General features: G+C 47.5%; 1 protein-coding gene and 1 long non-coding RNA gene across 2 annotated transcripts in view; both read left to right on the top strand.

Moving 5' to 3' along the window:
* The window catches only part of LOC138294251 (uncharacterized), a 110,990-nt gene extending 89,187 nt beyond the window's left edge, over nt 1-21,803 (top strand). Inside the window, exon 2 of the long non-coding RNA XR_011203302.1 lies at nt 21,741-21,803. This is a non-coding gene — a long non-coding RNA (uncharacterized lncRNA). The remainder of the gene's footprint in view (nt 1-21,740) is intronic.
* A 1,086-nt stretch (nt 21,804-22,889) lies between these two features.
* On the top strand, nt 22,890-24,259 carry LOC138294250 (olfactory receptor 5AP2-like). Its single transcript, XM_069233370.1, has one exon. It carries the CDS (start codon nt 22,904-22,906, stop codon nt 23,843-23,845), a length of 942 nt encoding a protein of 313 aa, XP_069089471.1. The 5' UTR covers nt 22,890-22,903; the 3' UTR covers nt 23,846-24,259.
* The last annotated feature ends 262 nt before the right edge of the window (nt 24,260-24,521 follow it).

Raw genomic sequence — 24,521 nt, 5'->3', positions numbered from 1 at the left:
TTGTGTGTCAATTTCTGGAAAGGCTTGGAAATTACTGAAACATTGGGAATCCATTGGCGACAGTCACTCACCATTCCCAAAAACATTCTGACAACTCTTTGAGTAACAGGAGGGTTCATTTGCAATATAGTTGTAGCCCTTTCTCTGGACACTTTCCTTGCACCTGTCTCCATTTGATGGCTCAAGTACTTTACTTCTTTCTGACAATACTGTAATTTTGCTGGAGACACTTTGGCCCTCATTACAAGATTGGCGGTATTGACCACCTACTGCCACGGCCTCCAACATACCACTGCCGTGGCTACCAGCCGGCAACGCGTATTATGACTGCCGAAGGTATTCCGCTAGAAATCTAGCGGAACATGCCGACGGTCAAGGTGCCGGATGGCAGTAAGGTGGCGCTGCTGACAGCAGCAGTGCTACGCCAGCAAAACACCACCGACCGTATCATGAGTAATGATACGGCCTGACGGTGTTTTGCTGGCGGACCGTCTCCAGCCGGAAGACCCCCTCTGTGTGTATGTGGGGGGGGTGTATGTTTTGGGATGCATGCATGCGGGTGTGAGTCGCGTGGGATGCATGCATGAATGAGTGATTGTGAGTGTTGTGTGTTGTCAATGCATGTGTGTGACAAGGTATGTTGGTGTATGTTGTGGTGTGTTGGTATGTATGTGTGCATGCGTCGGTGGAGGTGGGTATGCATGTGTGCATATGTGTATATGGGTGCGCGTGTGGGCGTGTATATGTGCGGGGGCAGGAGTGGGTGGGGGAGAGAGTGGGGGGCAGGGGAGCCCCTATTCAGTTCCAGGGAAGGGATTCCCTGGCACTGATAGTGCCTACCTTCATGGTTTTCGTGGCAGTACAGAAACCACGGAAACCATGGCGGTAGGCCGGGTCGTAATCCCAAAGGTGGGAATGTGACGGTGCCAGGCTGGAGACCGAAGTCGCAAGCCCAGCGGTCGTTACCACCCTAGCGGTCGGTGTGTTAAAGGGCGGGGTTGGATGGCGGTAACCTCCAGGGTCCAAATCCCATTTTTTTACCGCCGGCCTGTTTAACACCGACTGCTAGGGTTGTAATGAGGGCCTTTGTGCCCATTTTCACCCAGATGAGTCAATAAGGCAATAGTATCTTGCCTGCATGCTTCTCGTGTCTTTGAAGCAACTAATAAGTCATCAATGTACTGAACCAATGTAGATTGGAAAGGCATTTCCAATTACTCTAAATTCATTTTCAACACTTGATTAAATATTGATGTGGATTCTGAAAAGCCTTTTAGAATTCTGCACCAGGAATAAACACGATTGCAGGATTTAAAACAAAAGAGAACCTGGCAATCCTCACATAGAGGCACTGAGAAAAATGCTTGTGACAAGTCCACTACTGTGAACCATTCTGCGTCACCTGGATTTTGTAACAAAATCACTGCTGGATTAGGTACCACTGGACAACATTTGACCACTATGTCATTAATTTTTCTCAAATCCTGAACTATGTGAAATTTCCCATTGGGTTTTCGCAAACCCATAATAGGTGAGTCACATGGGCTGCTCAGCACTTCTTTCAAGACCCCTTGCTCAACAAAATCTGCAATTACAGGAGTAACTCCTTCAATTACATCTGGTGCCATGGGATATTGAGAAGTTTTTGAGAAAACTGCATTAGGTTTGTCTTTAACTGGTTCCACTCCTTTAATCAGCCCAATATCTTTTCCAGAAAGATCCCAGACTTTCAAAATAACTGTGCCTGGTAAGTCACTTGGCAGATCTGGACTGTAAATGCAGGAAAAAAGAGTAATCAATGGGAATTCTTCATTAATTAGATTACAGTCAGTTGCTATGCATGATTCCTCATCATCATCACTATTTGTTTGAATAGCAACTCCATAATTTGTGCAAATAATTGAACATTTTAATTTGCACTATAGATCTCGTCCCAAAAGGCACACTGGACTTGAGTCACAAACTACAAATCTGAGCATGCCTTCAAAAGTACCAATTTTAACAGGAATTGGGTTCTGGAATTGGATTTGTCAAAGTGTTGATTTGCTACTCCTACAACCTGTACTGTTCTCCCAGAAAGTGCCACATTGAAAACTTCTGCAGTTCTGACAGTAGAGAGTGTAGATCTTGTGTCAACCAAGAATGAAACTTCATGACCCATAATTGTTCCATTTACGTAGCGACCATTGTCATCCACCTCTAATGAAGCTGTTAACAGACATTCTTCTTCATCCGAACTCTCACTCACAATTTAATCACTCAATTCATCCTCACTGTGTAAGGGGTACTGTGTAATCAGTGGCTGTCTGTTTTGGTGTAACCTTTGACCCATATTCTACCTTGGAACTACTACCCGCTGCTGTGCCTTTGGAGCTTGAGTTATTTTCATTTGCTGCTGATGTGGCATCATTTGCATCTGCTGTTGCATTTGCTGTTCTGGCACCTGAAAACATGGTACCTGCTTTTGGGGAATTTGCATTTATGGAATCTGCATTTGATTATTCATAGTCGGAACATTTACCTTACTTTTCCGCTTTCTCGGTCCTCTCAAATTTGCAAAAAGATTATATTCATTCATCTGCACAACACCTTCCTGCACCATCAAAGGGCATTCCTGCTTTCAATGTCCGTGACCCCCGCAAGGATGACAAGGTAACATTTTTTTCATTGCCTGCTTATCACCTGAATTAAGATTAGTATTCAAATCAACACAATTTCCATTTCTACCACCACCATGTTCTCTTCCTCTCGCTTGTCCCTGACTCGGAATCACTTGCATGTTTCCCCGCTGTTGTGGAATTCCTTGTATCCCTGATTGTGCTGCTCTAATCTGCATCACCATTCTCTTTTCTTTCATTTTTTTCTGCTTAATTTCAATTTTGTCACTGCAATATTTAGCAAACTGCAGTACTTCGTCAACCTGTTTTGCTTGCCAGCTAATCAAATGACTCTTAAGCATGTTATTAATTTCAGGTCTCAACCCCTGCACAAACTTGAACATGAAATGAGTCGTGTCTTTGGGTTCAATTATCTCTGTACCACTGTAATGCTTGAATGGCTGCAACAACTTTCAGAATACGCATGTATTGACTCCTTTGCTTCCTGAGCTGTCCTATCAATTCCCTGTCAATCAGTATCTTTTGGGGAATTTCTTGTTTTCAAAAATGCAATCACTTTGTAATAGCTTTTCATTACTTCAGCCGGCGGTGCACCTGTAACTGAATCTCGTGGAGGCTCGCTTGTCCTTTTGCATTCATTCCATAAATCAGCTGTTTAAAACTTCCTCACCACAAGCGACGCCATATTGGGAATTGGTTTAAAGTAAAACCTTTTGAATGTGGAGTCTGAGGACCAAACCGCTGCATTCAGGATGTCCTCTAAGCGCCCACGCCTTGGAAGCCAAGGCCCCCAACAGAATATGCGCCAAAAATCTTGGTATCAATACCAGCCTCCTGCATAGCCCAGCAAACCCATCTGGAAATGGTGGGCGAGGAGAGTGCCCAAAATGGTTTTCGGAGGGCAATTAACAATCAACATTCATCATGCCGACGGAACTTCTCCGTCATGGCTTCATATGCCTTGATAAGTCGTACCACACATAACCTCAGGGAATCTGGAAAGGAACAGTAAGTTACAATACGAGAATTACATTTTGTCCATCTAGAAAACCGAAAGGTAACTACGTCCAAAGTAAACACCCTAACTGTAATATCCAGAGCTCAAACATCTGAGACTCGTCTGCAAGAGACTAGGTAAAACAATGTCACCAGCTTTACGGATAATTCCTTCCTACATAGATTTGTTAGATGGCCACAATAGGAATAGGTTTAGAGCTTTGTTGACATCCCATAGGGCTGAATATTTAGGTTCCGGTGGTAGTGATAGGTGAATACCTCGCATCAACTTCCGTACCAGGGCCTGTTCTCCGATTGGGTGGTCCCCAATAGGCACCTGGCCTGCCGATATGGCTGGCCTGAATGTATTTATAGACCTGTAGGCCAGGCCTTCCTTCGCCAAAGAAGGCAACATTTTCAAGATGTGGACAACATCGGACCCTACCAGATCCAGGTGCCTGTTACGACACCAGCCCAACCATCGGGTCCATGTTGACCTGTATCTCTTAACCGTGCTGTCTGCCCAGGCCTTCGAGAAGAGGGAGGCAGCTTTCTTCGAAATTCCTGGGACTTTCCACTGTCTCCGGTAATCCTCCAAGCCATTAGCGACAGCACCCTCGTCAGCACCAGAGGATGTGGATTCCCATCGATAACCCGAAGGAGATCCATCTGCAGGGTAGGAGGGATTGGAAAATCCCAAGAAAGTTCTAGAAGAACTGAATACCAAGCATGCGATTTCCAAGTCAGCGTCACTAGTATCAGGTCCGCCTGCTGTCTCTGTACCTGCGCAGACAAGTGCATGGTCATCGCACATTGGGGAAACGCATACCCCTGCTCCATTCTTCAGTCCTGCAGAAAGGCATCAGTGGCTGTCGCCCCCGGGTCCCACTCCAACTGACGTATCTGGGTAGTTGTTGATCCCGCCTGGACGCGAATAGTTCCATCGAGAAAGGGCCCCAATGGCCCCAATGATCCTGCAGGGTGCAGAAGACATTGTTGGGGATGCTTTGTCAGGACCCGTCAAGAGAGAGTGGGCCATAAAGGCTTTCTTTAACCTGTTAAAGGCATCCATGTCCACCTCAGATTCAGGGACTCTCTTGCGCTTGGGGTTGGGGATCGCAGGGGGAGGGTTGCCCAGAAGGTGGTGTTTTTTCCTGTCTGAAGGGTGTCTGGCGCTGTCCCCTTTGGTGAACTGCATGATCATCTGCTCCAGGGGGGCTACTGCCTTCTTCACTGCCCCACAAATCGCTGCATCCATAATTTTACAAAATTCCCCATCAAGGGGAAGACATGTCACCTGTTCCTCCTCCATATATGTGTCTTCTGTGTTACTCATCTCAGCAGTGAAAAGGTTAATAGGGTTGTGTGGGTTAATATGGATAACACTGACTGGAGGGGGGGGAACGGTACTTGGGCCAAATTTAAATTGGAGTATTACAGAGGCTATGTAGCAAGGTGGGGATGTGCCAATCAAAAAGAGAGTGCAGCCTGCAGGCTGATAGGCCTAAAGGCCCTGACACCAACACACACATATGCTATAAAGGGCTAGACCTGCCGGGTGTCGATCACCGTGCTATTATTGACACGTGATCCAATAAACAATACAATACGGGGCCCAACTGGAGCGTTCAGCTACAGGTGGGCTGGGCACAAACAGTAAAGAATTGCTACTGCGCTCAGCTGGTCGCTTTGGACCGTTATTTGAAATGATGCACGCCAGCCAGTTTGTAATTTGAGAGGGACGCAAGACCCTCTTGTCATGCGGTGCCCTTTAGAGGTCAGAGGACCTCACCGCCGTGCCCCTGAGGCGCCAGCGATGCAGCCGTGGAGGAGCAACACGCGTTCATGTGGCCGTAAACACAAGGAGGCAAAAGTTAATCACACGCGATAAAGCACCAGCACAATATGCAGAGGAAAAAAAAGTTACGAAACTTGAGGCCACACTTAGCTCGGGTCCTGGGAGCGATGATGAAAGGGGAGGGACAACAGAGCCAGAGGACTTTGTTGAGGAGAAGGGACTGTTATTGGCTGTTGGCTTTATGAAATGTTTCTGTTTTTCGCAAGTGCTGATGGGAAATGAAGTTCTTTGTTGTTTCTGGCTTGGCTGCTATAAAATAAAGTGAAGAAAGAAACAGCATAATCCTTGCTTCCTGCCCTGCCATGGAATTCATTAGTTGTGCACTTGAATCAATCACAATCAATTAAATAACATTTAGATCAAATATTGGGTCAGTCATCCTAGCTACCAAACTCCAGTTCAAAAAGCATATGTGGGCTGGGCTTTGTCACATGGAAAAATAAAAAATAAGACAAAAGATCATTTGGAAAACATCTAACTATGGCGCTAACAAAAATATGGTTGGCTTTCTAAAGGGAAAAAAACTGTAAAGGAAAAACAAATGCACATTGGTTATACCTCTCCTAAGTTAGGGAGCAGTTTGCAGAGTCTTCATCAGCTGAGCACAGAAACAGCAGGTCTTTAGCAGTCAACATCAGGAACATGAAAAGGGAAAATAGTTCAGTAATGTTGGGCCTAATGTAACTGAACTATTAGAATCATTAGTAGCTGGACGGAAGAGCTGAATAGCAGAACTGAACTGAACAGAAGCTAAACAAATCTGACTCCACAGAAAACTGACTTACATCACCTGAAACATGCTAAATTAAAGTCCCAAAAGTTATTAGCTCAGCTTCTATTGGACAAGACTATGAGGTGTGATAATTGGGTGACCAGTTCTTCGTTCCTTTTCGAAGATACGCTCATGTTCATTCTCCTCTTCCGACGGCAAATTCCTAACAAATATAAGATTTTTAAACAGCAGTACAGAACACAACATTTAGGGCCATATGTACCACATTTTCCCATAGATACAGAATGGGTAAAACCCTTTGCTACGTCAGGCCCTGAACCCCTTCGCTGCCAGGCCTTTCCCCCCTTAGGTGCCAGGCACTTTTTTGGCTATTTGGAGCAGTTCGCACTTAGGCCCCCATAACATTTTGTCCACATAATCTACCCATGTCAAATTTTTGTTCTTTTTTTCCAACATTCTAGGGATTCTAGAGGTACCCAGAGTTTGTGTGTTGCCCTGGAGGAGACCAAAAAAGTAGCCAAAATACAGCGAAAATGTAAATATTTTTTAAATGGGAAAAAAGGGCTGCAGAAGAAGGCTTGTGGTTTCTTTCCTGAAAATTACATCAACAAAGGGTTTGTGGTGCTAAAAGCACCATCTTCACAACTTTTAGGAAAAGGCAGACTTGGATCAGAAAACCACATTTTTCAACACAATTTTGGCATTTTACTGGGACATACCCCATTTTTACGATTTGTTTGTGCTTTTAGCCTCCTTCCAGTTAGTGACAGAAATGGGTGTGAAACCAATGCTGGATCATGGACAGCTAAACATTTCTAAAAAGTAGACACAATTCAGAATTCAGTGGTCATTTGTGTAGACCCAAAACATTTTGCCCACAGAAAATAACAGCTGAAATTAAAAAAATATTGACATTGAGGTAAAAAAAACAGCCATTTTTCTCCATGTTTTACTTTGTAACTTTTTCCTGCGATGTCAGATTTTCGAAAGCAATACAACGTTATGTTTGCTGGGCTGTTCTGGTTGCGGGGATATATATGTTGCTTTTAGGTTCATCAAGAACCCTAGGTACCCAGAGCCAATAAAGGAGCTGCACCTTGCAATGGGTTTTCATTGTATACCGGGTATACAGCAATTCCTGTGGTGAAATATAAAGAGTGAAAAATATGTATCAAGAAAACCTTTGTATTTCCAAAATGGGCGCAAGATAAGGTGTTGAGAAGCAGTGGTTATTTACACATCTCCAAATTCGGGGGTCCCCATACTAGCATGTGAATTACAGGGCATTTCTCAAATAGACATCTTTTTACACACTCTCTTACATTTGGGAGGGAAAAATGTAGAGAGAGACATGGGACAATAACACTTGTTCTGCTATTCTGTGTTCCCCTAAGATTCCTGATATAAATGGTACCTCACTTGTGTGGGTAGGCCTAATGTCTGCGGCAGGAAACGTGCACATCCCATTTTTACATTGAAATCTGACATGTGTTTTGGAAAGTGCCTAGCTGTGGATTTTGGCCTCTAGCTCAGCCGACACCTAGGGAAACCTACCAAACCTGTGCATTTTTTAAAACTAGACACCTAGGGGAATCTAGGATGGGGTAACTTGTAGCACTCTCACCAGGTTCTGTCACCCAGAATCCTTTGCAAACCTCAAGATGTGGCAAAAAAACACTGTTTCCTCAAATGTTGCTGATAGAAAGTTCTGGAATCTGAGAGGAGCCACAAATGTCCCTCCACCCAGCATTCCCCCAAGTCTCCCGATAACAATGGCACCTCACTTGTGTGGGTAGGCCTAGTGCCTGCGACAGGAAATGCCCCAAAACACAATGTGGACACATCACATTTTCCCAAACAAAACTGGCCTGTTTTTTGCAAAGTACCAGGCTCTGGATTTTGGCCTCTAGCTCAGCCAGCACCTAGGAAAACCTAGCAAACATGGACATTTCTGAAAACTAGGCTCCTAAGGGAACCCACGATGAGGTAATTTATGGTGCTCTCGCCAGGTTCTGTTACCCAGACTCTTCAGCAAAATTTGGCAAAAAAAAACTTTTTCCTCACATTTCGGTGCTGCAAGGTTCTGAAATCTGAGGGACCACAAACTTCCCTTTACCCAGCGTTCCCCAATGGTCTCCCAATAAAAATGGTACCTCACTTGTGTAGATAGGCCTAGTGTCCGCGACAAAAATGCCCCAAAACACTATGTGGACACATCAAAATGATCAAATACAAAACTACCTGTTTTTACGGGTGGGGGGACCTGCGTTTTTGGTCCTGGTCTCAGCAGACATCTAGCAAAACCTAGCAAACCCAAACATTTCTGAAAACTAGACACGCCAGGGAGTCCAGGGAGGTGTGAATTGCGAGGATACCCCAGTGTTTTCTTACCCTCAATCCTCAACAAATCTCATGTTTAGCTAAAAAATCTATTTTTTTCCACAATTCTGTGTAGGATCACCGCACTGGCACAAATTTCCTACCACCCAACGTTCCCCTCAGTCTCCCGGTAAAAATGATACCTCACTTGTGTAGCTGGGCCAAGAGCCTGTGACAGGGAATAGCCAAAAACTTGTTGAAAATGAGGGGAAACCAAAGCGGGCTGAAAAGGGCAGTTTGAAAAAAAGCATTTTTAGGCTGACAAGTGCGGCAGAATTGTTATTCGTATAGCTGGGACAATGCTGGGTGGTAGGAATTTTGTGGATTCCTGCAGATCCCGGAAGGTTCCATCATAAAAATGTGGGAAAAATGTGTGATTTCAAGCAAAGTTGGAAGTTTGCAGGGCATTGTGGATGAGAAAATGTTGTGGGGTGCATGTGAAACACACCACCCTGGACTTACCCACATGTTTAGTTTTCAGATGTGTCTGGGTCTCGTAGATTTTTCTACATGGCAGCGTCCCAAAGTCCAAAAGTGCAGCCCTCATCATACCAAGTGGGACGATTTTGAGAGTTAGACAAGCAATCATGGCCCAAATCTAAAACCAAAACCCAAAATAATCAAATGGCCTTTTGCTTGCCATGGGATAAGATGTTTTAGTGTGCGGGAGGAGAGCTGAAAGACTGATACCCCCCTTCAATTGGAGTGGGGGCATAACCATGCCCATAGTGGTTGGTAGCCACCTCCCTGGCATCTAGTAGGCTTTCTTTCCCCCTGGGGAGTGGATCAGGGGTAATTGTCACACCTGCCCAATGGTGGGTAGCACAACTTTGTCCCCATATATTTGGCCATACCCCTACCCTTTCATTTTTTGAAAAACATTCTTCCCTGGTGTCTGGTGGGCTTTCTGCCCCGCTTGGGGGCAGATGGGCCTTACAAAAATAGGCCAACAGTAATGTGCCCCCATGGGGAGCGACCCCTGCCCAAGGGGCTGCACCCCCCCAAACAAAAAACACACTCACACAAACACTAATCCCTGGTGCCTAGGTGGTTTCTGCTCCTCCTCCCTTGGGAGGGCAGATGGGCCTAATAGAAATAGGCCGTCCTGCTTCCAAGGGGGGCAGAAATGGTCAAAAATAAGTTTGCCCCCAGGGGAGCCACCCTTGCCTCTGTTAAAAAACTGAAACAAATCCCTGGTGCTTAGTGGTTTCTGCTCCCCTTGGGGGCAGATTGGCCTAATTAAAATAGGTCGATCTGCCCCCAAGGGGGGCAATAGTAGACTAAAATAAATTCCTCCCCTGCCCCCCCAGGGGAGCAACCCTTGCCTAAGGAGTTGCTCCTCATGAGTGAAATTGACCTAAGAAATAAAATCCCTGGTGTCTATTGGTTTCTGCCCCACTTGGGGTCAGATTGGCCTAATAAAAATAGGCCGATCTGCCCCCAAGGGGGGCAGAAATGGCCTAAAAATAACTTGCCCCCCAGGGGAGCGACCGTTGCCTAAGGGGTCGCTCCCCTCCTTTAAAAAAAAAAAAGTAATCAATCCCTGGTGTCTAGTGGATTCTGCCCCTAATTACAATATGCCGATCTGCCCCTAGGGGAGACAGAAAAGGCCTTAAAAAAAATGGCCCCCAGGGGAGCAACTCTTGCTCAAGGAGTTGCTCCCCTTTTATGTAAATATAAAAAATAACAAACTCCCTGGTGTCTAGTGGGCATTTCTGCAGCCCGATCGCTTTATGATCGGGCTGCAGAAATCCTGACAGAGACATGAAAGGAAAGGCCTTTCCTTTCGTGCCTCTGCCTGCCTCCACCTCCCGATCGGAAGATAAATGCTTTGCTTTGCTTTGCATTTCTCTTCCGATCGATGGGAGGCGAGCTCTGATGAGGTCAGCACACGATTGCGTGCTAACGTCATCAGACGTCACTGGGGGGCGAGTAGAGGGGTCGGGTGGAAGGGGAAGCATTTCATGACTTGCCATATAATTTTATAATGTTCCGGATATAGGTCTTTATGATATTTTCTATGACAAGTGCGTTTATTTACTGTGATTCCTGACTACTGCTTATGTTGCAGAATCCTGAGTACTTATGTGTTCTAATGTAACAACTGCTTATTCTTGCAGAGTATTAGTAAGTTGTGTAACATTCTCACAACTTCTAAGGTAGCAGGGTATTACTGACGTGTAATGTTTGGTCTAATTATGTTTTGTGCAATACAGTTTATTTTTACATAGCTCAGTGTTGTGTTTACTTTGTGGTGTACATATTGCGTCATGTGTGTTGTGCAAATGTTTTACACATTGCCTCCTGGTTAGGCCTGACTGCTCGTGCCAAGCTACCAAGGGGGTGAACAGGGGTTATCTTGGACGTGTAACTCCCTTGCCCTGACTAGAGTGGGAGGGTTCTGCCTAGCTGAGGTGCATACCCTAGCCAACCAGAAACCCCATTTCTAACATAAGGCATTTAAGGCATTAGAAGATTTTGTGCAGAAGTGTTTTCTTGGGAGTCTTAGGTTGTCTTTTCGTGGGTTAATTTCATGTGTTTTTTAATACACATATTGATACAGTTATACTGCTGCACGCATATTGATGCTAAATTATAAAGCTGTTGCTGTTGAACGCACGCAAAAGGAAGCAATCAACTTAATAAACTACCAACATGAGCTTTTTTATTCCAGTTCAGGCTACTGTACTGTCCAGTATTTCTTGCCAATTTGTAAATAGGCATCATTAGGCAAAGATAAGGGGTGGCTGTACTCGTTTCAGGTTAAAGTTATGTTAATGTAGCTAAACAGTGTCTGTGATAATCCCAGTCCTGGCAACAGCAGTTTGTTTCAAGCTGAAGACCTACATAGTGGCTAGATCTTCAAAGACCATGCCACCACTCAACCACACCCTCATTACATCAAATATCTGCCATCCCCACCAGCAAGATACACACTCATTGGGTGTGTTATAGGTAGTGGGCCATGTTCAGAATGCCAAGCTTAAGTTTACAACAATGATATTGTTTGTGCTGTGATAAGGTGAAGCAGAAGAACCTTAGATACATGAGAAGCCTGTTGGCTATTAACTCATAAAACAGATCATTCAAATGTTGTCAAAGATCAACCATATCCCTTCAACAGCTGTAAGGGTCTGGTCAGGTCACCTGATATAGGGTGATGCCATAAGTTGGTTGACCTACATGCCAAATAGCTAATCAGTGTCCAGACCTAGAAGAACTTCCAGAACCTGCTGACTTTCAGTGCAATGTGGAATAGTTGGTGGGGGCATGTAAATAATCTCAATTGCACAACGATACATTTACATGTGTAGATTTATTCACATGTAAAGATGCAAGCTTACATGTCTTCACCCCTTAAAACAGGTGGTGGAGCCTGCCCGAATATGATTTATAAGTTTAAAGGTTCTATTAGTAAATTTTCACACATAGGCGGAAGTCCCTGGCATTAAGGCTGAGACCTCCATATGGTAAAGTAAAGGGTAAAATGAAAAAGTTTTAAAATCATCTGTAGCCAGGTGACCGAGACACTAGTAAACAAGCCTTCTTTCCCACAGGCCGGCTCCTATCCCTTTAAGAAAAACCTCCTAGCAGCTGAGAGGGTGAGAGTATAGGAGTAGTTTGGGACAAGAAACCAGGACAAAGAGACGGTAGAGAATCCTGGAAGAGCATCGTTGTAGTCGTCGTGGTTGGAGGTGTAGTTAAAAAGAAACAACACAGAGAGGAAGGAATATGCAAGGTTCTGAAGTCTACAATGTATTTGGAGGTTCGGAACAGAGACGCGCAGCAAGCAGAAGGAACAGCGTGGCTTGGAGGCGAAAGTAGATAAGAATGGCCAGCCCAGGGGGACATTGGCGGATGAAGAGGAACCCTGCCGGCAGTCAGATTGTCCCAGCAATGCTCCCGCAGGAGCGTGGCTAACAAGGGTGTGTGGCCAGGTATGGGTCTGAGGAAAGCAGGCCAGGGCGAGAAAATGAAACTTCCTTGGCAAAGCCCGTAATTCTTCGCATAAACAGGCATGTCGTTCAATCGTTAAAGTGGACTCCTTTCGTTTGTTTTCTTTTTCCCTTATGTATTTTCCATGGTGTTAATTTCGGGGTTCGGTGGTAGGAGCACTCGAGGATCACTTCAAAGTGGCAAAACATTGGTGCTAACTCCTTGTTCCTATACAGAAAGCGCTATACACTAAAAGCACTAAATTGGAAAAAATGGTCACTAAAACACTGTAAGCACGGTGCAGGTGACGGTACACAGCCCCCTGTCAGGAATGTAGACACTCACCTGCATATATTTCCCTCTTCCCAAGGGACTGGCGGCGTGGTGTCCTCCACCGGGCCGGGAGCGAGAACAAAAGAAAGAAATAGAGTTATTCCCCAAATCAGCTCCTGTGTTTTTTGTTGTGAACAGTAAATAAAGGACTACAGGTATAATCAATTGACTCTGACCACTTGCTATTGCCTAAAAGCCTACATCATCCAAAAGGATGAAAAAGTATTTTAATGTAAACTAAAAAGGTAAATGAACTAAAATAATAATTATTAACCTAGAGCTAAAAACGTTACAGCACATTAATTTAAAACATTAAGGCCATCATTACAACCCTGGCGGTCGGTGTTAAAGCGGCGGTAATTCCGCCAACAGGCCGGCGAAAAAACCCCCGAAATCACGACCATGGCAGAAACCGCCAACATAGACAGCCACTTTAACACTCTGACTGCCACGGCGGTAGAAACAAACTCCGCGGCGGTAACCGCCAACAGACAGGCGGAAGACAAAGTACCGCCCACTGTTTTTCAAGACTATCTGCCATCTTTTCCAGGGCGGAACCAACGCGATCAAAAGCACGGCGGAAACAGTACACAGAAGGAAAAACACTCCCCTCTTGACACCCAACGAGGAACCAGGACGCCATGGAGCCCGAGTTACAGGTCCTGCCAATGTTGGTGTATCTTCTCATCTACCAGGAGTACGAACAGCTGCAGCGACAACCACGGTGAGTACTGCACCTTCAACACAGGGGAGGTGGGGAAGAGAGTGACACACACACACACAACACGCAATACCCCCACCCTCAACAACATACACACAAATACATGCAGCAACATTACATATATGCCCCCAGCCCCCTGGAAGAACATAAGGACAAAAGGAAATGATTGTAACCAGTGTAATCATGAAAAATCAGATACAAATTCAAAATTCAGTACATACAAATATGTACACCAACTACACAAGTCCGGATAGTGCACCAATCATTGTCCGTGGACCACTGGGCCCAAAATGCATGGGCGAAGCCCATACTAGATACCTGACTCGAAACAGAGAGAACACTGCTGGGGCTTCAGATCAAAGATATACAGGCATCTCAGGGGGAGTGGGAGGGGGGGCACCTCAGCCAGTTGAACGCACAACGCCACTGCTGCACGAGGGGGCTCCATGCCCATTGCTGTATCCTGGGGAGTGCAAAGCCACAGTCTCTCAAGTCTGTCCAGTGGGTGTTTTGCCCACTGCATTATCATGGGGAGTGCAAAGCCACAGTCTCTCAAGTCTCTCCAGTGGGTGGTTTGCCCACTGCCTTATCCTGGGGAGTGCAAAGCCACAGTCTCTCAAGTGGATGTCATTCTCCACTGGTTCTGGAGGGGGCATTGTGCCCAGAGTGCTTCATCCTGCCAAGGACTGAGATAGTGGATGTCTTTCTCCACTGATTCTTGAGGGGGCATTGTGCCCAGAGTCCTTCATCCTGCCAAGGTATGAGGTAGTGGATGTCTTTCTCCACTGGTTCTGGAGGGGGCATGGTGCCCAGAGTGCTCCACGTGCAGTGTGGCCGGTACAATTCCCTCACCTGGATGTGCGTGCCACGAGATTGGCGAGGTACAGGTAGCATGATACGCCATGAAGGCAGCGACATACCCCACACTGCTGCAGCTTCGCCTTCCACCTACAGGTGCGAACATTGATGGAAGTCATGCCTCATGGAAGCTGCCCAGGGTCCAGGAACTCTCCTCCAGCCTCGGACGACTGACCACTGGGGATGCTAGCCATGTCAGCGGTGGTGACACTGTCCGAGTACGTCAGGGGGCCAGTGGCGGTGCTTGAGGCGGTGTCTGTGGCGGCAGTGCTTGCGGCGGTGTCTGTGGCGGCAGTGCATGGGTCAGCACCTGCTGAGGGACACAGCAGGACGTCTCCTGCAGCCTCAGATGGCTGCCCACTGAGGAATAGACTGGGGACTGTCGCTGAGGCTGTAGACATGCCAGTGGCTATGCAGGTTGCGGTTGTGGTGGCGGGGCAGCTAGCGGTGTTCGCTGCTGTGCAGGTTGGTGTGGTCGTGGACAGAAGGTGTGACACTAGTCCCTCAGTCGGTGCCACCATGCCCTCTCCTGACCTGCTCTTCCGCTTTTGGCCCTTTCCCACCTTTGATGGTGCCGCAGTTGTCTTGCCACTATCCCCTTTGGTTTTTGCTGAGCCCTTGGTGGCTGGTAGTTTCGGCTTCTCCCTCCGGGATGTGGGTACCTTTTTCACCTTGGCAGGTGGCGGAATGTCCTTGTCCTCGCTACGTGGCACACTGGCAGCCCTCATAGGTGGTGCACTCGATGACCCCGCAGTTGCTGGCACCACTGTGGCTGGGAATTTTTTGGCTGAGGTGCTGGGCTGGGACCTGGAAAGCCTGGCCCTAGGGGAAGGACGTGGGGGGTAGGTGTAGGGAAGAGGTCAATCTTAGTCAGGAAGTTTTTTTAGACACACTGGGACGGGAAGATGGAGGGGGTTTGGGAGTGGAGGAAGAGGTAGTGGTTGTAGGAGGTGTACGTCTGCTGAATTTGGGTGAAGGTGCATGGGCCGGAGGCTTATTGTGTGGTGGATGGCTGTTGGGTGGGTGTGTGCCTGCGTTTGTGTACTTTGGGTGGAGGGCTCACAGACACACTGGGAGAGGACACAGGGGATGTGTGAATGGTAGTGGGGGTGGTGATTGCACGTGAGTGGTGTGTGGTGATGGGCGTGCTGGTGATGGAGGAAGTGGCTGTGGATGTAGTGCATGCAGGTGTGAGTGGTGACGAGACAGGGAGGAGGAGGAGGACGTGGAGGAGGGGGACACAGTGGAGGCAGTGGATGTTGCTGTGTCTTCATGGGGATGGTGCTTGTGTGAGTGCCTGTAGGATGTGTGGTGCTTATGTTTGCCTGAGCCACTCTTGTGTGTTCATGCTGGTCTGATGGTGTGCTTGGTATAGGCTGAGGTATAGGGGATTGGGTCTGGGTGGAGGAAGTTGGAGGGGGGAGGCTGTACACAGGGACAATGGCTGCCATCAGTGCTGAGGCCAGAGCCTGAAATGCTCTCTGTTGGGCTGCCTGCGCAGAATGAATGCCCTCCAGGTATGCATTTGTTTGTTGCAAATGCCTCTCAACACCCTGGATGGCATTCATAATGGTAAATTGCCCAACAGTGAGAGATCTCAGGAGGTCAATAGCCTTCTCATTGAGGGCAGCAGGGCTGACTGGGGCAGGGCCTGGGGTGCCTGGGGCGAAGGAGATGCCCACCCTCCTGGGTGAGGGGGTACGTGACACACGCTGAGGGGTTGCTGGGAGGGCAGTGCTGGTAGGGGGTGTGGTGGCTGTACCTGTTGATGCGATGGGCACAGAGGGAGCTCCCATCAGAGAAGGAGTCGCTGTCACTGGTGTCTGCTACTGTCTCTGTCGTGGACCTCCCCTCGCCCTCCGTCCCACTGGTGGCTCAAGACTCTGTTGCTTCACCCTCCAGGGCCAAGTGGGTTGCAGCTCCCTCCTGCTCCGGTGCCAGTGCTCCTCCGCTTGATGATGCAATTGTACACAAGAACAGGGAGACCACAAAAAGGGGGTGGAAAGACAGAAGAAAAACATGTTCAGTGCATGCAACACCAATACCGTTGGCGGACACAACACACATGGAGCAGCCCTCTGCACTACGCCATGCACTAACAGTTCCTAGAAATTTCACCTGGCCATGGGGTACGAGGCCTAAGTCCAATTGCTGCACACCTGGAAGTTACAGGAGCCTGACAAGGTGTAGTGTTAACCACTAGTGGGGTTGGGGTGCCACATAGCCTGCCTCACAAGGGTCCTTGCCTACCAAGTTTGCCCTGGCCTAGGGGAACGCACTGCCCACCTCCCCCACTCAGACACCTCATTATGCGCACAGAGTCAGCTGAATGAGAGTGTACTCACCCCCTTGTGGCTGCTATGATGCCCTCAAGCGCCCATCCAACTCCGGATACGCCACCGCCAGGATCCGGGACATCAGGGGGGGTCATGGTGCGATGGGCACCCATTCCACGTTGGGAGGCTATCCCCAGCTGGGCCTCCGCCGTCTTCTTTCTCCAGCTGTGCACGTCCTCCCATCTTTGACGGCAATGGGTGCTCCGTCTGTGGTAGACCCCGAGTGTCCGACGTCCTTGGAGATGGCACGTCAAATACCCTTCTTCTGGGGGGCGCTGACCTAAAGGAATGGTACAGGGGGAAAGGAAATTACTCTCCCGTCCGGACCGTCATACTCATTGCCCACCAGTTTCCACCCATGCCCTGACGCACATACACTCACCATCCGCACATGCAGGCCTCAGCCCCCCCCCCCCCCATGTATCTTCTATCCACACCACTCAAAGCAGGCATTGCCCATGCAGCATGCTCACAGTGTACTCACCTGTTTGTCTGGAGGACCGTACAGTTGCGTGTACTGGGAGAGGACCCCATCCACTAGTTTCTCCAACTCCTCCGAAGTGAAGGCAGGGGCCCTTTCCGCAGACACTGTAGCCAGACACAGGTCACAGCAGCACTTACAGTGTAGGTCCTCTCCTGTTGAAGGTTAGGTATCAAGTGAGTGAACAGACAGAAAATGGCGGTCACGTTCACAGCGGTGCATACCGTCAACGCCGGCGTACATCGTCATTGGCTCCTGGGACCATAGGGCCCAATGTTAACCAATGCAGAATTGCGCCGCGGTCTTCGACCGCCCACCGCAACGGTGTACAACGCCAGTGCAGTTACCTCATATCCCCTTGTCCGACCTTACAGGTCAGGCAGCCACCATTTCAGGGGGGCACATGGGATGGATAATACCTGCTTCACACCTATCTGGGCCGGGAATACAGACAGATACCGGCACATTGTGGATTAATAACGTTTTGCAAATAACACATTGTGATACCTCAGTGTTGGATAACTCCCTGCTCGCTGTTCTCCTCCATAGGGCACGTCTGCTGGGGCAGGTGATGAGTTGACGGCATCCTCTGGTGTACAAACCCCTGGCGGACCTGTCGACAATGGAAGAGAGACACATCATAATCACAGACAGACTTGATCGTGCAACAATCCTGGAACTGTGTGCTCAGTTGGAGCCAGACCTGATGTCAGCTATCCGCCATCCCACAGGGATACCCCCTCTAGTGCAAGTCCTGTCTGTACCCCATTTCCTGGCCAGTGGGTCTTTTCAAACAACAGTGGCCACGGCATCAGGGATGTCGCAGCCAATGTTCTCTAAGGTGTTGTCCAGAGTGTTGTCTGCCCTGTTGAAACACATGCGCAGCTGCATCGTTTTCCCTCAGGAGGAGGATTTGCCCACAGTGAAAGGTGACTTCTATGCCCTGGGACATATCCCCAACATCATTGGTGCCATTGATGGGACACATGTGGCATTTGAACCCCCCGCAGGAATGAACAGGTGTACAGAAACCGGAAGAGTAACCATTCGATGAATGTTCAGATGGTGTGTTTGGCAGACTAGTACATCTCCCATGTCAATGCCAAGTATCCTGGCTCTGTGCATGACGCTTACATTTTGAGAAATAGCAGCATCCCTTATGAGATGGGGCAACACCTGAGGCACCCTGTGTGGCTAATAGGTGAGGCCAAGATCCCAATACAGTTGACATAGGTGTCTGGGTATGGGGTTGTCCCTAAGGGTTAGTGTATGTCTAACAGTTGTCCCTCGACATTTTCAGGTGACTCTTGTTACCCCAACCTGTCATAGCTACTGACCCCAGTGAGGAATCCCAGGACAAGGGCAGTGGAACGCTACAATGAGGCACATGGGCAAAATATGAGGATAATCGAATGCACCTTCGGCCTCCTGAAGGCCAGATTCCGGTGCCTCCATCTGACAGGTGATTCCCTATACTACTCACCGAAGAAGGTGTGCCAGATAATTGTGGCCTGCTGTATGCTGCACAACCTGGCTTTGCGACACCAGGTGCCTTTTCTGCAGGAGGATGGGCCAGATGGTGGTCTTGTGGCAGCTGTGGAGCCTGTGGACAGTGAAGAAGAGGAGGCAGAAGAAGAGGATATCGACAACCGAAACAACATCATCATGCAATACTTCCAGTGAGACACAGGTAAGAAGATGTCACTGCTTCCCACATCTCATACTATTGTTTGAGCTAGCATAAGTCTGTCATTTTCACTCAGTGTATGGACACAGACTTGTCACTTTGACCTTCCATTTCACAGATCGGGGTTCCACTTTGTGCCCTCCGCTATGTTTACTCCTGGCCTACAGCTGTGTAACATTGGTATGTGCACAAATACATAGACATTGCTATATTTCAAAGATGTTGCAATTACACATTAGTGAAAGCACAGACTGATTCCAGATTGTTTTGTGATTGAAGTGTGTTTATTCCTGTGCAAATAAGTGGAGGGGGTTGTAAAATGGGCTGGAGTGACGGTGGAGGTATGTCCATGGCAGAGTCCAGTCTATTTGTTTCACAGGTGCATTGTCCAAAGGGGCATAGGAAGTGGAGTAATGGCAGTTTAAGGATGGACAGGGTGACATAGTGGGCCAGAAGGGTGACATTGAGGGGGGTCTTATTTCCTGGCGGGGGTCTTGTAAATGTTCTCTGTCTTGTTCCTGGATCTCAGGGACCGTTTGCGGGGTGGTTCTCCATCTGCAGGGGATGGGGTGCTAGTGTCCTGTTGTTCCTGTGCCTCCTGTCCACTAGCGCCGGCGGAGGTGGAGGGCTGTTTATCGTCCAGGCTAGTGTCAGAGGCCCGTTGGTGTGCCACTGTGTCCCTCCTGGTGTTGAGAAGGTCTGCCAGCACCCCAGCAATGGTGACCAGGGTGTTGTTGATGGACTTCAAGTCCTCCCTGATCCCCAGGTAGTGTTCCTCCTGCAGCCGCTGGGTCTCCTGAAACTTGGCCAGTACCGTGCCCATGATCTCCTGAAAATGGTGGTAAGCTCCCATGATGTTGGAAAGTGCCTCGTGGAGAGTGGGTTCCCTGGGCCTGTCCTCCCCCTGTCGCACAGCAGTCCTCCCAGCTTTCCTGTTATCCTGTGCCTCTGTCCTGTGAACCGTGTGCCCACTGCCACTACCCCCAGGTCCCTGATTGTCCTGTGTTAGTGGGGTTGCCTGGGTTCTCTTTAGTGGTGGACACACTGCTGATTGACGTGTCCTGGGGACAGAGGTATGGGCCCGCTGGGTGGGTGCTGTGCTGGTGTTTGCTGAGGGGGGAAGCTCTGTGGTGGTTTGTGACTGTGTCAGAGGAACCGCCTGTCCCGAGGTCCCTGATGGGCCGGGCTGGTCATCTTGATCCAGGCGTGCAGTGCTCCTGTCATCACTGTGGGTCTCTTCTGTTGGGGGACTGGATATGTCTGGCACCTCCTGTGCGGTGACATTGGGTATGGGTCCTGTTGGGGTGTAAATGCATAGATATTGTATCTGTGTGTGCCATCTTGTGCAATGGGTGAGTGACCCTCCACTCCTGTGCTTGCATTATTGGCTTGGTCCTTGAGTGATTGTTGATTTTGGGGCATGAGTGAGTCTCTCTACTAGACATGCTTTGGTGATCGGTGACCATGCATTGGTGTTACATGCAGGGCTTAGTTTTGGGATATGTGGGTTGTGTTAGTGGGGTTTCTGTGGGTTGTTGGGGTGATGGGTGTGAGGGTAAGGGTGGGAGTATGTGATGGCATGCAGGTGGGGCGTGGGGGATAGAGTAGTAAAGATATGTCTTACCAGAGTCCAGTCCTCCTGCTACTCCTGCGAGGCCCTCAGGATGCATAATTGCCAAGACTTGCTCCTCCCATGTTGTTAGTTGTGGGGGAGGAGGCGGGGGTCCACTGCCAGTCCTCTGTACAGCAATCTGGTGTCTGGATACCACGGAACGTACCTTCCACCGTAGGTCGTTCCACATCTTCCTGATGTCATCCTGTGTTCTTGGATCATGTCCCACTGCGTTAACCCTGTCGACAATTCTGCGCCATAGCTCCATCTTCCTTGCAATGGACGTCTGCTCCACCTGTGATCCAAATAGCTGTGGCTCTACCCGGACGATTTCTCCACAATGACCCTGAGCTCCTCCTCAGAGAACTTGGGGTGTCTTTGAGGTGTCATGATGTGGTGTGGGTGATGTGTGTTGGTGTTTATTATTTGAGCTGCGTGGATGTTGTGTAAGTGATGGTGTTGCTTGTCTGTGGATGCTGGTGTTGTTTTAGGTAGTCTCTCTGGCCTTCTTTCAAAATTTCGGTTTTAAGGGTTTGTGGGTGATGTGGGTGTGTGCTTTACATTGGATTGGGTGTGTGGGTGTGGTGTGTGTATGTGTATCAGGTGTGTGTATTTCGAAATGTCCAATGTGGTTGTGTTTTGTAAATGTGTGTGTATTTTGAGCACGGCGGTGTGTGCCGCCAATGGAATACCACGGTTGAAAGACCGCCGCGTTGATTCGTGGGTCGTGATACTGTGGGCGTATTCCTGTTGGCATGACGGTGTCAGTTTTTGGTATCGCCAGTTTATCACTGACATTTGGTGTGGCGGACTTGTGTAGGTGTTTGTATTGTGGCGGATTCCGAGCTGTGGGTCATAATACGTGTAGCGGAATTCCGCGACCGCAGGGGTATGTTGGAGGTCTTCTGCACGGCGGAAAGCGGGATTTACCACCAGGGTTGTAATGCGGGCCTAAGTATTTCATATAATTAAATACATAAAATATATTATTTAATTTATAATTGTGATCATTAAAAAATGTATTTGTTTAATTTACATCTAATTTAGATTTGCTATTAAAAGATATATTTTTCAACAAAAATTTAAATTTTATCGGATATAACCTTTAATACTGTGTGTGTATGAAATTTAAAAGTCGAAATAGTTTAATTTTTTTTATGTTATATTAACTCTCTGCCTCCATTGCTTTCAGTGGGAGTGTGTTGCAGTCACTGTGAGTTGCCCTGTGTGGTGCTAAACTTATTCCATGGCTAAGGCAAGTACACATACTACTGGTTGGTTCCTTTTTGACTGTAATACACTTAGAAGTGCAGTTGCAGAGTTGCATTGGGCTTAGTTTTTTGAGAGTGGATATTTCTATTTGCATGTCCCTCCCTAAACGCCTACTCATCCCCCTTTATGCCCCCATTTTACCACTCTGATCTCTTTCCATTTAATAGTAAGTAGTCTCCATGTTCCAGTAACTCCCTCAGCTTTCTCCCGCATGTACTACCAAATCGTACACCTATGTGTGTAAGGACCTCTGCAACGAGGATCAATTTCTCACCATAGGAAAGGTAGGATAGGTGGAGGCCGATAGTTTGAGAATAGCATGTTGTAATACTTGAGCAGTATTACAGTATTACTACTAAATGCATTACAAACTGCAATTTGTGGATAGGCCACAAAATACCTGCTTAAATAGCTACAGTCTTGTTATGCAGTCCCCAGCTATTGATGCAATGACAGGACAATGACCATATTTTCTGTGGAACCACAACAGGAAATGGATTGTGAGTAGGTCTCCCTTAAGGGGCTCCCACACCAGACTGTTGTATGAAGCAGTGAGTCAATATCAATAAAGTTAGTCAGTGACTCAACTCCTCAAAAACATTCGATTTGCCACCTCTCCTAGATGCAGTCAGAAGAAATTAGAAAAAGGTAAATAATGACTGTCAGGGTTTGACTTCTATCACAATGTCAGGAGAGGGACTGCCTGGAAATGGCTGGGTTGGGGTTTAACCCCAGATATTATAACTGCTTTGGATTGTAAATGAACCAGCGATTAAGAGTATTCCTCAAATTTGGGAGGGGTGTGATTGTGGAGACGTATGCTCTGGACAGGTGCTTTCAATATTTATGACATGACCTAATTGACTGTAAAGTTAGTGAAGGGGCCTGTTATTGGTGGGGGGAAGGCCAATGTGTGTCAATTCCATAGGTAGGCATGTCCACTTTTGAGAATGGCCTGTGATTCCTGTTCACTAAACTATAGTTTCTGAATTTATTGATAACTGTAATTTATGCTATAAATTGATAATTGTCTGAACTTTAATATATTAAATCTTGTCTGAACAGATACAATCTCAGGATAGAATGGAATTTGGAAATCAGACGGCAGTGACAGAATTCATCCTACTGGGACTCACTGATGACCCAATACTTCAGGGTCCACTCTTTGTTTTGATTCTTCTATTCTACATCTTATCACTATTTGGAAACATTGGTATTGTAGCGTTAATCACCAATGACCCGTGTCTTCACACCCCTATGTACTTTTTTCTAAGTAATTTGTCTGTTTCTGATTGCTGTTACACCTCTGTCATTGCTCCCAAAATGTTGGCAGATTTTTTCTCAAGCAAGAAGGTGATCTCTTTCATCGGTTGTGCAGCCCAGAGTTATTTCTTTACAGTGTTTGCATCCATCGAGGCCTACATGCTGGCGGCCATGGCTTACGACCGCTATGCTGCTATCTGCCACCCTCTACTGTATCCACTTATCATCAACAGTGACGTGTGCATAATGCTGGTGACCACCGTCTACTTGGGAGCCTTCTTCACTGCGGCAGTAGACATTGGGTGCATCTTCGACACCTCCTTCTGTGGACCTAACATCATTAACCATTTCTACTGTGACCTAATGCCATTGATGAATCTCTCTTGCTCTGACACATTTGTACGAAGGACAGTGATTTTTTCAGTGGTGTTTTTCTTTGGCCTCACATGTTTTGCAGTCACATTAGCATCATATGTCTATATCGTCGCTGCCATTTTGAAGATCCGCACCACTGTGTACAGACCCAAGGCCTTCTCTACCTGCGGTTCCCACCTGGCTGTTGTCTGTCTGTTCTACGGCACTACTCTCTTCACATACCTTCAAATTCCGTCCAGTGACTCTGTTACGCAAAATAAGGTGGTGTCTGTGTTTTATACACTGGTAAATCCGATGCTGAACCCCCTCATCTACAGCCTGAGAAATAAGGAGGTGAAGGGGGCAGTTTTGAAACGTCTGTATGCAAAAAGAAATTTCATTGTATAATCCGATCCTACCTAGTGTGTACATTCGTATGATACCTTTGGTTAAATATCACACACACACACCCCTCCCCCCTTCATAATTGTGTGCCTAGCACTTCACAGCTATCAAAGACTATCCGAAGGGGACTGTTATAATGTCTTAATTGTCCGATTATGATATAATTGTGTTTAAATGTTATGATATGTGCAGCCAACAGCCTATGTGCATGTACTCCACAAATACAACACCCACACAATCAACAATCAAAATTATGCGCAGGGGCATCGACGTCCATGCTGTTAACTTATTTGGAAAAGGCTTTTGACTGTATGCACTGTTGCCTCAAATAAATCCTCCTGAAAATTGAGTTTGGCCCCACATTTTGAGCATATGCCCAGGTCCTCTATGCCTTCCTGTGTGCCTAATTGTGCATAATTAGGGTCCTATAACATGAACTCTTAATTTGGCGAGGGACTAGACAAGTTGCTCCCTGTCTACCCTCCGGTTTGCACTGGCCATTGAAACGCTGGCAGTCTGGGTCTGCTGTTATGCCCATGTGTGGTGCTTCGAATGGTGCCAACCGACTGAGGACCGGATAGCCCTGTATGCAGATGATGTTTTGATGTTCCTTGTGCAACCAGCAGAGATGGGCTCCCACCTACTTCACATCCTTGAGAACTTTGGAACAGCCTCAGGC

Source organism: Pleurodeles waltl, chromosome 4_2, assembly GCF_031143425.1.
Source record: "Pleurodeles waltl isolate 20211129_DDA chromosome 4_2, aPleWal1.hap1.20221129, whole genome shotgun sequence".
NCBI classification, from domain to species: domain Eukaryota; kingdom Metazoa; phylum Chordata; class Amphibia; order Caudata; family Salamandridae; genus Pleurodeles; species Pleurodeles waltl.
Note: the sequence above shows the minus strand (reverse complement) of the source record. Positions and strands in the feature narration are given on the sequence as shown.